General features: G+C 44.6%; 1 protein-coding gene across 3 annotated transcripts in view; it reads right to left on the bottom strand.

The window, feature by feature from the left end:
- Nucleotides 1–13,520, bottom strand: part of RBM20 (RNA binding motif protein 20) — a 100,436-nt gene that overhangs the window by 22,194 nt on the left and 64,722 nt on the right. For all 3 annotated transcript variants that reach the window (XM_075107687.1, XM_075107685.1, XM_075107686.1), the window contains exon 2: nt 11–1,217. In XM_075107687.1, coding sequence (XP_074963788.1) covers nt 11–1,217 — 1,207 coding nt within the window. The remainder of the gene's footprint in view (nt 1–10; nt 1,218–13,520) is intronic.

Raw genomic sequence — 13,520 nt, 5'->3', positions numbered from 1 at the left:
AACCACTCACCTTCAGATCGAAGATCTTCTTGTCACACAGGGCGCAGACGTGGGGGAAGTGGAGGGGGGCCGCGCCGTGGAGGTCACCCAGCTGGTGTGGCAGCAGGGAGCGGGCGGGCAGGTCGGGTGCGCCGCCGCCCCGCTCCTCCTTCTGCCTCATGCGAGGGCTGCCGAAGCTCTGCTTGCTGTGGTTGAGGCGGCCAAAGGCAGGGGGGGTGGCCGCGCTGAACTTTGTGTCAGGTGTCGGCTCTTCGGGGTTGTACAGCTCGTTTCTTATTTCATACTGCTGCTGACTCGCTGACGGCCACAGGCTGTCGCCGGGCACGAGGTCAGGCTTGTTTTGGCTGGGGAAATTAGGGATGTTTTCCCACTGGTTGCTTGTACCGCTGCCATGCAAGACAGGGCTGGGATCTCCTTTGGGATGGGAGCCCGCGTGCGGGTCGCTGGGGAAGGCCCGCGCCGCCCCATGCTGTGCCGCCGCTGCCGCCCCATAGGCCTCCTTGGGAAAGGCAGCCGCTGCCTCGTGCTGCAGCTGGCCAGGAGCACCGAAGTGACCCTCGTAGCACGGCCCCACCGCCGAGGAGGCTGCGTGGGCCCCGCTGGTGAGGAAGCCATGCTGGCTGGGCTGGTCCCCCTCTGAGGTATATGCCTGAGGGGTGGCGGTGGCAGCGGTGGCGGCGTTTTGCTGCTTGTACTCATAAAAGCCCCCCGTGGCGGCAGCAGTGGTGGTGGAGCTGGAGGCACCTGCCTTGTTGAGACCCACCACCACAGGTTGCTGGCTGGAGGTGGGAGCCATGACACCTCTGAAGGGACTCATGACGATGGCATTGGGGGTCTGGGCCTGGACGGGCCCCAGGCTGCCCCCTGGCGCGGCTAAGGCCGGGCTCTGGGCAGGAAAGGCGATGCCACCCGAGGGGAACCTCGCACCGGCGATGCCGGGCCCCTGTGGCGGCCCTGCGGCGTGGCCCTGCGGGGCGTTCATCACAGTGGGGTGCCTCAGCTGGTTGAAGAGCGGCTGGGACATGGCCACTTTGGAGAGCACTTGGTTGAGGACAGTGGCAGCGGCCGGGTTGTTGGTGACGGCGGTCTGAGCCAACTTCAGCCTGTGGAGCGTGAGCTGTGCCTGGAGCTGCGCCAGCTGCAGGCTCGCCGGCGAGGGGAGCAGGGGGCTCGGGGCGCCGACGGAGAACGGACTCTTCTCCAGGAGCTTGGCAGCGCTGCAAAGGATCAGGATCTGGGTTAGCCAAATTTGCCCAATGTCTACATGCGCTTGCCTCCTGCTAAAGCTTGGCTTAGGATATACAGCCGCTTCTGGAGATTTCGCTTATCTAAACCCAGGGAAAGCATGGTGGTGATTGACAATGCAACCATAATCCATGATCTTTCCTTTGACATTCGCTGCGTTGCGAGGGGATGCAATTCGATGACATTGCATCCCCTTCAATCAAAAAGTTACTAGGAGGACAACTATGCCAAAGATGTCTCTTTAAAACCCCCATTGCACCCCTCTGGATCAGGCTCACTTTAAGTACTCCTAGGACTCACTTTAAGTACTTTAAGCTCACTTTAAGTACTCCTAGGACTCACACCTCTAATGCAGGCCAGGAACAGTGGCAACACAGACCCCAAATCTATGTTTATCCCATCTTTTCTGTATTTTATACAACCTCCAGCCTCTCTGTTGAGACAGCACTGCTCCTGACTGATTTTGTGACACTACCATTACTCCCTTTTCCCACAGAGCAGGGGGATGTGAAGAAAAGGACATGAAATGGGACTGTAAAGCCAGCACCGTAGGTACTTTGCAGCATGTCTGGCTGAATAAAGCAAGATTAAATACATTACATATTTTTTAAAAATTGTTTACAGTTCTCTTTTAATTAATCTGCATGGCAGCCTGTTCTGTAACAAAGTATGTAGTTTTCTTGTTGTGCAGAGGCAAACACAGGGGAGGAAAAAACTGAAGCTGGAGGAACTAAGAACAAACCGTCCTGAAGAGTTTTCCCAGTTCAGCTGGAATGAAAGGCAAAATTTCTGCAGCGCCAGCTGGTGAAAGGTCTTTACACTTTCTAGAAATTAGAGGGGCACTGAGTGTTTTCCCTCAAGTCTTGTACATGGGATGAATAAATGATGACTAAATTACCTGCTTGAATTCCAGAGTTTGGAAAATAGATTATATTTTCAGGCATATAATGGTTCCTGGCTTTGGGAAGCATCTTTGGGACATTTCACCAGTTCACAGCACCATCACAACCAACCCTTCCTCCCCACACCCCATCAAACCCAGCAAACATAAACCAGGAGAAAAATAAATTAAAATGGGTAAAGTTTAGCAAAAGCAAGAGAAATGTAATAGAAAATATTAGGTAGCACTAGCTTCCGGGCAGCTGCACCCACCCTGCTTTTATTGCCCCCACAGCACTCTTCCAGGATGCCTCCTGTATCATCTGTGGCAGAGCCAGCCTGGTCAGCATGTACGTACACCGTCCCGTGGCTACACTCCCTCAGTACGTTAGGCTGCCCACGCTTTGATACCATCTGCCATTTTCATGCCCCTACCAGAAAAATGTTAGCCATCACTTTTTCCACCACTGGGAGCCTCTGCTCACAGACGGCACAGCTACTCAGCACATTACAAATGACTGTTCACTCTGAAAATGAGAGCAGAGAGCACTCGAATAACAGGGATGTAGTCCAATGCTCAATTAATTTATATTGTAAAAATGTATTGAGTTTCAATTTAGGCCTTTCAAAGCAGCAGGAGCTATGCATCAACTGCCATGCAACCCTCACTGTTAATAATTGGCCAATTTGCTAAACTGCATGGATGAAGTTGTAGTTAATGATATATGTCTTGTCAGCATGCTACATTTGAAAACCACAAATTAGGAAAACATCTGCTTAAATCCAAAGTATGACTAAGAGAAAATGAATGGGTTTCATATTTAACGTTTAACTTCCACTAGCAACTGCAAGGCACATCTGTCTCCCAAAATACAAAGCGCTGTTTGGATAAGTGCATCACTATGTAATGGCGAGACTCCCTGCCAGCACAAGCTGACACCAGTGCGCTTCAGAGCTGAGGTGCCTGTTGTTTTCCCGTGTGGCTTCCATCGCTTACTCTCTGACTTGGACTTACAGCACAGTTTGCTGTTACTTTGATTACGGATGAGAATCAGGGCACAAGTACAGTCAGAACAACATGGAGGCTCTCAGAAACCCCAGCCCCTGAGATCCTGAGGACCCACAAAAGCTACCAAGGAGCCCTGTGGGCTGCAAGGGCTCAGTGAGCAGAGGATCCCACACTGGCATGCAGACTGTCATCACCGCTGGGGGACATGGCACAACCCTGTGCCCGGGCTGTATCGTGCCACCAGCATCCAGAGCGTCCTGGCTTATGATGTGCTTCATGGGTCTCGCCACAGTCCTGAGAATTGCTCCGTTTTACAGCTGGTTATACCTTTTGTACACAAAGTAAACTGTAAGACTGTTCTGAAAAGTTTTATAGACCATGCAAATAAGAACTGCCTAGTGGTCTTAAAATAAAAAGGCAGCAGCCAGCATATGATGTTTTCAGGCTCAGGAGCCATAGATGACTCCTGTTCCCAGCAATCTAATTCCACCGTGCTGCAAGCCTACACAGCAGTGTGCACATACCAACAGCTGCAACCACTTCCCAACTCTGGCAGTTACCTGCGGGACACGGGCATGGGCTCCCTCCCTCCAGCGAAACCACCTCACTTGATGCTGCCGCAAGCCCTGAAGCTCCCCCAGCCTCCACATATTTTGACCAACTTTGGCGTACTGTCTCTAAGGAATCCCCCAGCATGTAAGTAGTGCCTTGCCAGAGCACTTGCTGCTCCCCAGCTCTGCAATCATTTCTGAGCTCTGCAGCTGGGTGTGGGGAAGGCAAGGGCAGGAGTGCCCTGCACAGCTGCATGGTGGACTGCCTCTGGCCAGCTCAGGCCAACAGAGCTTTTGGGCTCTGCTGGCGAGTGGGGCACCCCTCTGCTCCCTGTGCCTGCCAGCTTCCTCCCTAGACTGCAAGCCAGCAGCAGGGAGGGCTGGGGGGCTGCAGGGAGCTTTACTTGCAGAAAAATGAATGCTGTAAGGAGAAGCTGCATCCTCCAAGCCACTCGCAGAGGAACAAAATTAGTGAGCAGGGTTGCTCCCATGCACCAATAGGTTTGGGAATGGTCACAGCTTCAAAATCCAGCTGTCTGTTATGAATTTCCAGATTTCAGGGTGTTTTGGGTTGTAGGCTTTATTCTCCCACAGCAGAAACAGAATATCTTATCATCTAATCAAGGTGAAGAAGGAAGGGCATGTTCATGGGTCAGCGGGAAAAGGAGATATGTAGGTGGAAGGCTGGGAGAAGAGCTGCGTATAATGCATCTTTCAGAGTGACACCCAAATTTGAGGATTTCTGTTCTGTTATGAAATATAGGAGCTAAGAGACACACAGGACCAGCGTGCCCAGTTTTGAAAATGTCTTTCCTTCTTTCTATTCTACAATCATAATATTTATGTATTTGATAACATACTTCTGTAAATAACCCTGCTACAGATTTACTAAACTACTAGAAACTGCAAACACAAAGTGAAGACAGCACTTAGCTAAGGCATTTTGGGGGGGGGCCGCTCACCACTCGTACACACATACCTCCCATCCCAACTTGTCCTCAGGTTACCAAAACGCAGCCCCCGCCTGGTCGTGGGGGGTCTCTGCCACCAGATGATTCAAAGCAGCTGAATGAAACTCTCACTCTCCATCGAGCGCCCAGGGAATTAACCTGCATCAGCCAAAGTTAGCTCTATCCCGCACAAAAGAGTCCCAATTGTAAGGTCAGCCACGTAAAAAGCAAACAGAAGTTTTAATGTTTATTAATTTTTTTTGTTTATTTATTTAACTTTAGTTGTACAGCTGGGCCACACCAGCAGTCTCTCTGCACATCTAGGAAAGCCAGAACTGCTCTTTCATTACCAAAATAAGGACAGGCAGGAGTGCTGCCATACAGTTTCCATGAAAAAAGCCAGGCAAGTTTTCACACAGCTCTGAAAGATAGGAGTGGAAGATACGCATCAACTGTTGCAATACTCACAATGAGATTGCAAACGCTGGCAAGGCTGTATTGCTATAAATCAGCCCATCTGCCACCCCTGTAATCCTTATTATGCTTTTAGCATCCAAGAACAGAGTGCAACACACGGTGTGGGAGGTAAAGTACCGAGATGGCTGGATTATTTGAGTAATCCTGTCTACAAGAGTGATGAAAAGGCTGAACACAAAACATGTCTGTTAGAACAGACCGACAACCTGGAGCTTGATTTTCAAATGACAAAATTACGGATTTTAAAGTGGTGCCCAGCACCTTTCAAAATAAAGAAATAAATAAAAAGATCTGAATTAATAAAGTTATGATCTTAGGTACAACTGTTTATTTGGGCGTATTTATACTCACAGATAATGAAATGATGCATAGGGTTTGAATCTGAATACTTAAAGACTAATTCATAGTGGTGCAGAATTTTTCTTGCATTTTCCATGAAACTTGCACATCTTCTAAGATTATTGCATTCCCTCCCCATGACACATTTGCCTTTAAATATAATTACATCTACCTGCCAAAATCTTTGAAAGATAAAATTGTAATATTTTTTTTCCAAAATGTGCACTTTTTCCCAAGCTGTCTATATTATTGTGTTCATTTCAGAATTAAAATGGTGAGCGATATTAACCTACCCAAGGATCCTAGATGTACGACTGCTCTGCATTTGCACAGTATTAGATGTGAGACCGCATTTGCAATAGCATGCTGTTTTTATATCCATTAAAGCTGTTTCTGAATACATTTTTCTAACAGTTAGCAAACTTTAAATTTTTAATTCAGGACTCTTGAACACAAAGAGAACCATTTACTAATTATCCAAGCACAAAATCCATTATATTCTGTTATGCAGAAGTGTAAACATCCCTTGCCTGTAATGTATCAATCAGAACACATGGGGCTGCCTTCTCTAAACTCACCCAAAACAACTGCCGCTGTACTAAAAGAGCAAATAAAAACCCCTTTAAAATAAACAAATCAATTCTTATATAGATTAATTCAGGAAGATATTAGGGGTAAACCTAGCCTTCAAAAGAAAGGCACCATGTGACAGTACTTCAGTGAGATTACGTATCTGTATGTGAGGAGAGCATTCTGCCTCTGCAAATTTTGCAGGGGAACTGCAAAGCCGTATTTCCAACACTGGTAGAAGTAAAGATCAGCAATCTCAACAATGTATATTGATTACTAGAATAATTTATTTTTATAACAATATTTTAGTTATGCTGTTTTGCTGATCCTACTCAGAATTCAGGATTTAGGTTCATTTTTGCTTGTTGAATAAACTCAGCACTTATGACAATGAAGACTGTGGCATTGGTTAAAAAATGGACACAGGAACTTTTTCCTATACTCTAGACTTCATCTGGCGAATACTAAATGACTGGTTTCTTTCTCTTCAGCTCCACAAGAAGTATTTTCTTTGGCTTTTAGTGAAATTCCTTTCTTGGTCAGAAAAGCTTGGAAAGTCCACTGAAAGGAGAAAACCCCTGTAAGCTCAGAAATCATCTGCTGCCGAGCTTTTTTTTTTGCTGAGTTGTGGTTAGAACTGATAAAAAAAAGAGCTCATGTTTCACAGTAAGTTCAACTAATGATGGGGAGCACTAAAAACCTTAAGCCACTTTAATATGTTTATAAGCTGCAAGTAAAACTGTTCTTATCCCAAATAATGATTTCTAAAGCCCTCCATTATACTATTGAGGGAGTAAAATAAAACATCAGCCAATGTACATACATGCTTTGCCAAGTGAGTTTTGCATATGTTTGGCAATGGTAAACTCTATTATCTGGACAACCATCCAACCTAACAGTTAGCTGGAAGAAGAAATGTAAAATATTATCATGGATCTGCTAAACTCAAGATTTACAAAGCGCTTAGGAGCTAAGTGCCTGCCTCCTACCAAGAGTCCTTTTTGCTCATTTGAAACTTTCAGCCAAAATGTTCTCGGCCTTTATATGCAGAGAAGTCAGACAATTTCTGCTGGGAAAAAGACAAGATAAGGGGGCGAACACAGTGACTACATCTTGAATTACCGTTGTTGTCACAGAAATAAAATTGGAGGTGATGTTAGGAGGATGGTTAGACCAGCTCCTGAGGTGGGATCAAGCTGAACTGAACCACTCTTGACATATCTATTTAATCTGCTCTTAGGAACCTTCTTTGGTGAAGATTTCACAGACTCCAGAGACAATTAATTGCTCAACTCCCCTTAGTCTTATAAAGCTCCTTTTAAAGCCTATGGCAGCTCTCTGCTAACAGCATAAACCCGTCTTCCCATGCACACCGAGAAGGGTTTCTCTTACTTTCCTGCAGCTGCTATCAAATCTCTACAACCATCCCAGCTCCTTTCTCTGCACATTTGGTGAGTGGCATTCACTCGTAATGCCCAGTATGATTGCTTTTCTTCATAACAGCACAGGCCCACGGTCCCATTAACCCAGCCCCTTTCCAGAAGAGGTACTGCCCAGAGATGTTGGTCAGGAGGGATCTCTGGCGTTCAGCTGGTCTGACTTCCCACACAGGAAAGGCTAGCTCAGTCCTTTCTCCTTTTGACTGTTCAATGGATTTCTCACATCACCATTTTGTACTGTCCTCATCAATATTGCATCCAGGTTATGTCAGATCTGTTTTCTCAGGATTACTCTGGATTCCTGTGCTGCCTCCTGAGCACTTGTAAATCCTCTCCTCTTGGCACTAGCTGCAGATTTAATGGATGCTTTATTCACCCAAGTCATCGATGAAAGCCTCAGATAGACTGAAGACTCTTCCCAAGGTGGGAACTGCAATGCACTTTTCCATTTTCTCTCCAAACACCAGGAATTCAAAGACGTCTTACCCACCTCGCAGCTCTGCTTTCCGTGCTCAAGAGACCATGTTCCTTCTTCCCTGGCAGTCACTTCGGCTAAAAAAAAAAGCAACTGTCCTATTTGCAGTTGCAAGAATAAAAGGGTGGATCATCTCTGGTGAGACTGTTTTCTTAACAACTCCTGCTTTATAGTTCTGGGACAGTTGTTTTAGATTGTTGTTTAAAATCAGCCATATGTTCTGGTTTCTTTACAGCAACATTTGCTTCTATTTGATTTAGCCGCTTTCAAATACTGAATCCAGTGCCATAGACAACAATCTGCATTTACAGCACGAGAACAACAAAACCAGGTACCACCGAAGTCTGCACTGGCCATCACACTTCCTCCCCCTGTTATTCAGTATATACGTTACACTGGAAATATGTTTCTTATATTGTGTGGAACTCCAGATTGTATACTGGGCCTATTTCTGCTTTCCCTCATGCAACGCAGCTCTCCATAAATATTTAATTTGGCGAAGTTCAAGTCCTTTCAAGTAAGGGACGTAGTCTAGCGAACACACCACCTAAACCCAAGCTTATAGGTAATGATTTTCAGAAGTTCAGAAAGTTATTGTCTTGTTCCGTGATATTTAAATGTTATTTGGTTTTGATGATGTGCCACAGGATGTAAAGGATGTCTCAGAGGATTAGTGCGCACAGGAACACTGGCCTACTTTTTAAATTTCAATAAATTCCTTTAGCTATACTGCAACCACCTATGTGCAACTTCTTCCCAAGGAAATGTCATTATTTACTGAAGTTAAAGAAATGTATTCTAAAAACTGTGTTTTAAATGCATGCTAGAAACTGGAAGAGCTATAGCACTAGATCAGTGCCCTCTGTAACACGTTGCAAATATCTAAATTAGCACAGAAATTGTGTCACAGTTTTACGGAGCTTTCAAGGCATGCCACGTTGGTCTGGCAGTGCCACGCCGCCCGCACCTGCCTCCCCAGCACCCTTCCTGCAACAGCTCTGTCTAGGCTTCAACTACCCCTTATGGCGCAAAGCCCCCAGGCTGGATTATCCCCACCAACCAACATCCCAGCAGGACTCCTGTAAGAAGGGGTGTTGGGGGTCCCCAATAACCTCGTCACCCCGACAGCGCAGACCCCGTGCAGACAACAGCACTGCTGTGTCCAGAGCCCCCTCCCGCTCCTGCCCCAGGAGGCGAAGGGTGCAGCCCCGGGGGCTTGCCTGGAGGCAGGGGGCACAGGAAGCCTTTTGGGAGAGGAAGAGCAGGGGAAAAGGTGGTATGGATGGTAATGCAAACCCGTAGGGTGAGCGACGAGGCCAGGACAGGGATTAGCGTTGGCAGAGCTAGGTGACCCTGCCGGGAACGGGGCGAGCGGCTCCAGCAAACACACCCCTGCTTCGGGGATGGTGTCTGCTGCTCCGCTGCACGGCTCGGTGCTCGCAGCGCGGCCCCCAGCCTCCCCTCGAAAATAAAAGAAATCTGGGGAGAAATTATCTGGAAAGCTTATTATAACTTCAGGAAAAAAAGAAAATGCAATCCTTTAAAAAAGTCAGAAACCCTTCAAAGGCTTTTTACACAAGCACACAAATGCCCAACTGAAAAATAATCCTTGGCATATAGTACTTACTAGGAAAGATATTACAGTAATATCTCACTGCACCTTCTGCTAATCTGTTTTCCACATTGCGTTGTTAACCACTACAAAAATAATAAGTTTGAGTGTATCAATATCTCACACTACCTGGAGGCACAGCGGTTCTCATTTGCGCGCTGAAAGTAGGAACCGTAATGTGGTAGGCAGATAATTCATCATTTGAATAAACAATTTCTATTTCACAGTAATACAAGACAATATAAAAGTCCTCTTACAGAGGTAATAACTTCAGTTTGTAGACAGCAAAAGTACATGTAATGTTGGAAAGGGTAAAGTACTGAGAAGGATTTTTATTTCTAAGTAGCTTCATTTGTGCTCAAAGAAAGGATTGCCATTTGTGGAATTAAAAATTAAAGTCACCTTTATTCTTTTATTGTCAAATATTAGTCCCAGTGACAAACTTTGAAAAGTTTAATGAAAAAGCATATTAGCAAATTCAGTCTCTAGGAAAACACTAGTCGGCATTCATAATGGTAACAGCACAGGCTACAGGAATCACACGCAAACCTGAGCTCTTCTGTTTGTACCCCAGGTCAGCTGAAAAGCGACAGCAGGCGACTAAAAGTCACCCAGGAGCATCACAATCATTCTATAATTAATGTAGTACCAGCACCTCCGCGAAAAGCTGTTTAAATGCTATGTATTACCAACCACCGTAGCACAAGAGTACACGAGGAGAAACGCTGGAATAGCTCCTAGCTAAAGTGGCCAATATGATTTACTTTCTCTTTACTGCTAATATTTAAAAGTCAGCAATTAAAAGTAATAATTAAAAAAAAACAAAAAACAAAAAAAACCCAAAAATCCCACAACCCAAAAAACCAAAGCAGAAAGCCTCACTTATTTTTTTAATCAGATTTCTGATTAGAAAACCAGAACCTCTGCAGATTTCCTAAGATACATATTACATAACTATATACTTAGGCCTATTTTCCAGTTTTCCTTTTATATATATTTTAAAAGCACATAAATGTTATAAATTCCTATTGTTTACATACCCGCATGCATTACTGGTATACATAAATTATACATGAATCTTATGAAGCCCAGACCTAATTCAGCTGTTACTGAAGCGCACTGCAAAGCCTCTCCTGATTTCACTGTAGCAAGAGCAACACTCCTGTATCCGTTTTCAGTTATATTTAGTTTAAACATAAAACATCAAAGATTGCTCTCCTTTCATGATCTCTTTGAAATCAGCCTTTAATACTAGGCCATAATAATCGTCCTGTTACACGGAAGTAATACTCAGTATATTCTGCCCTAGAAGCTTTCGTTATCTATTTTGCAATGAATGCTGCTCACTGTTTTCTTTAATGCATCCCAATTTCTATGTTAAAAAAATTTTAATGTCAATCTTGAAAGGTATATAGGAGGTTTTATTTCTTTCTCTTATGTTAAAGGGCAACGGTTGGTAGGAATCAGACCTGAGCGTGTTTCTTCTGGCAGAAAACAGCCTTCTTTGGCTTTGAGAAGTTTCATTTGTTGTCTTGAAAAATAAACTGCCATTCAATCAACCTTGTGAAACAAAACATAAAACAGGCCAGTGCTTAAATCTTGAACAGGGTCCAAAAGAGTTTTCCACAAAGGAAACAAAATTGGGAAAGACATTTTATATTAAACAATGTCAATTATTTTATTCTCCCTTTTTGTCTGCCTTCAGTATTAATTAGGAGTAACTGACAGTTAATATGCTCCAAGCTCTGCACGGTAAAATTGATTAGTATACTAAGATGGAAAATAAGAATCAGTTTTTGATGAAAAATATCAGGTTTCAGAGCTCTGCATGTGGCAGCTGTGAGGAAAGAAAAAGTGTGAAGATCTTAACCTGTCCACGACACTCAGCTGGGCGTTCGCCCAGTCCTGGTGACAAAACTGTCAGTGCAGACGGCCGGCCACTCCGGTCTGGGTAAGCAGTGCATTATTTCCTCTTAATTGTTGCTTGCTGGTTTTGTCCATTTTTACTATAATGCACGTGCTCTGCTCAGCAGCTGTAATCTATATGTCTAAGTGGCTTACACGACTAAGGAAAAATAGTAGATGTTACACCTTGTGTTACTGATGTTTCTTTTAATCTCAAAACACTCTGCGACTCAGGTTCGTTTTCTGTGATGTCTAAGGAAGTTGTGACTGCTATTGTTTTTATTAAGAAAATAGATAATTATTTTCTTATAAATTACCTTATTGATTTCCCAGGTTTTACTTCTGAAAACAAAAAACTGTCTTGAAGTATAAAGTATCAGATATTAAAAGAAAACCCACAAAACCCCAAAACCAAACCAAAACAAACAAAAAAAGGCAAAACAATTAATAATGTTCCTCTGATTCTTTCTCTTTTTTATTCCAAGGAACTCTATTGGTAGTCTAATGAAAGTATTTCCAAATTCATCCACCTTTGAAATATTTTGGTATTTTGACTTCTTTCATGTTTTGCAAATAATTCTGTGCCCACTGGTTGTAAATGACATTAATATAATTCTTCTTCGTGTCTACTCAGACTATGAGGCTTATTACAGGGTGGTTAACCATGGCAAATCAATAGGATACAATTCAGTATGGAATGCCTTTTAAAGTATAAAAGCCCTGGTATTACAAAAAAGCAAAGCACTATAAGAAGCTCCTGCACAAACCGGCTCGTATCGTTAGTTTGAAATCCCAGTTAGCTGTTACCGCCAGAGCTGCGCGCGCCTGCCTTTCTCTTCGCTACAGAAAGAGCTGGGGTTTAAAATTAAATTTTAAAGATCGCTAAGATACTCCACTTAGCAGATTAGTGTCCCTCCTTGCTGGAGACGGGGGAGAGAGGCGTTTTGGCGCGACGGTGGGAGGACGCGGGTGGCACGACACGATCCTACCTTCTCGCAACATATAGGGCTGCCGGGAGCAGCGAGCTGGTGCGGAAGAAGCGCGGCCAGGAGCCGATGTCAGCGTGGCGGACATGCCTCTCCGTAACATCCCGCTGACATTCTACCTGCTCTCTGCACCCTGACTATTTACAAGCTTCCTTCCAGAAAGTCACAACTTTAGGAATGACAAAAAAAAAAAAAACCAAACCAACACCCCACCCCAAATGGAGGACTGGAAGGCGGATCACGTGGCCGCCGGGAGCCGGTCTTGTTGCATTACACGCAGCAAGTGTGGATGGCAAACTATATCGGTTGATGTTTATGCCATATGTTCTCAGTTTCTTCACGTATCAGCACCAAAATCCTGTTTCTGCACACTGTAATGCCATGGGATCCTACCAGGGAGAGGGTCACAGTCTGATTAGGTGAAGTGTGAAAAAATGTGGCACGCTAGCAAAGACCGAGGGGGACTGACTGTTACAGAGTGAGCCCTTGCTCTGGAAGTAAACAAGCATTACCCAGCTGAAGTGTTAACAATTCCTTAAAACACGCACTCAAATACATCATGTTTTAAAAACCCCTGAGCAACTTGCCCGTGTTCACACTCGCTGCCTCCCAAGGACAGCTGAGGTTTTCAGGAAAGACACTTGTATTTGGGCTAATGTTACTCCTAAAGTCAGCTAACTGTCTTCTCAGAAATGGACAACAGAAAGGAAATTCGTCATCCAGCGCTAATCCACTGCCCCACATGCATACGAGCGCTGACCTGTTGCACAGGCTCTGCTGGGACTCTAAAGCAAGGGCAAGAGGTAATGCAAGACCCACACGTCCTTAATGCAGTATTTGACGAGTTATCTCAGCAGGTGTCCCCCGGTGGATGATCCATCCCCGTTAAACCAAAGCTTTTCGAGACCAAAGTTTTACACCTTCCTAGACCAAAGTATTTTATACTTTACATCTGGATGTCAAAATTATTGATCTTTCCCATATGTCACATTACTAAAAAAATTAACATAGACACAAAAAATGCTATTTTCCTGACCATGCTTCTAACATACCACATCAACTAAGAAATAAACGAGCTGTTCT

This window comes from Phalacrocorax aristotelis, chromosome 12, assembly GCF_949628215.1.
Source record: "Phalacrocorax aristotelis chromosome 12, bGulAri2.1, whole genome shotgun sequence".
NCBI classification, from domain to species: Eukaryota; Metazoa; Chordata; class Aves; order Suliformes; family Phalacrocoracidae; genus Phalacrocorax; species Phalacrocorax aristotelis.
This window is presented reverse-complemented; position numbering and strand designations above follow the sequence as displayed.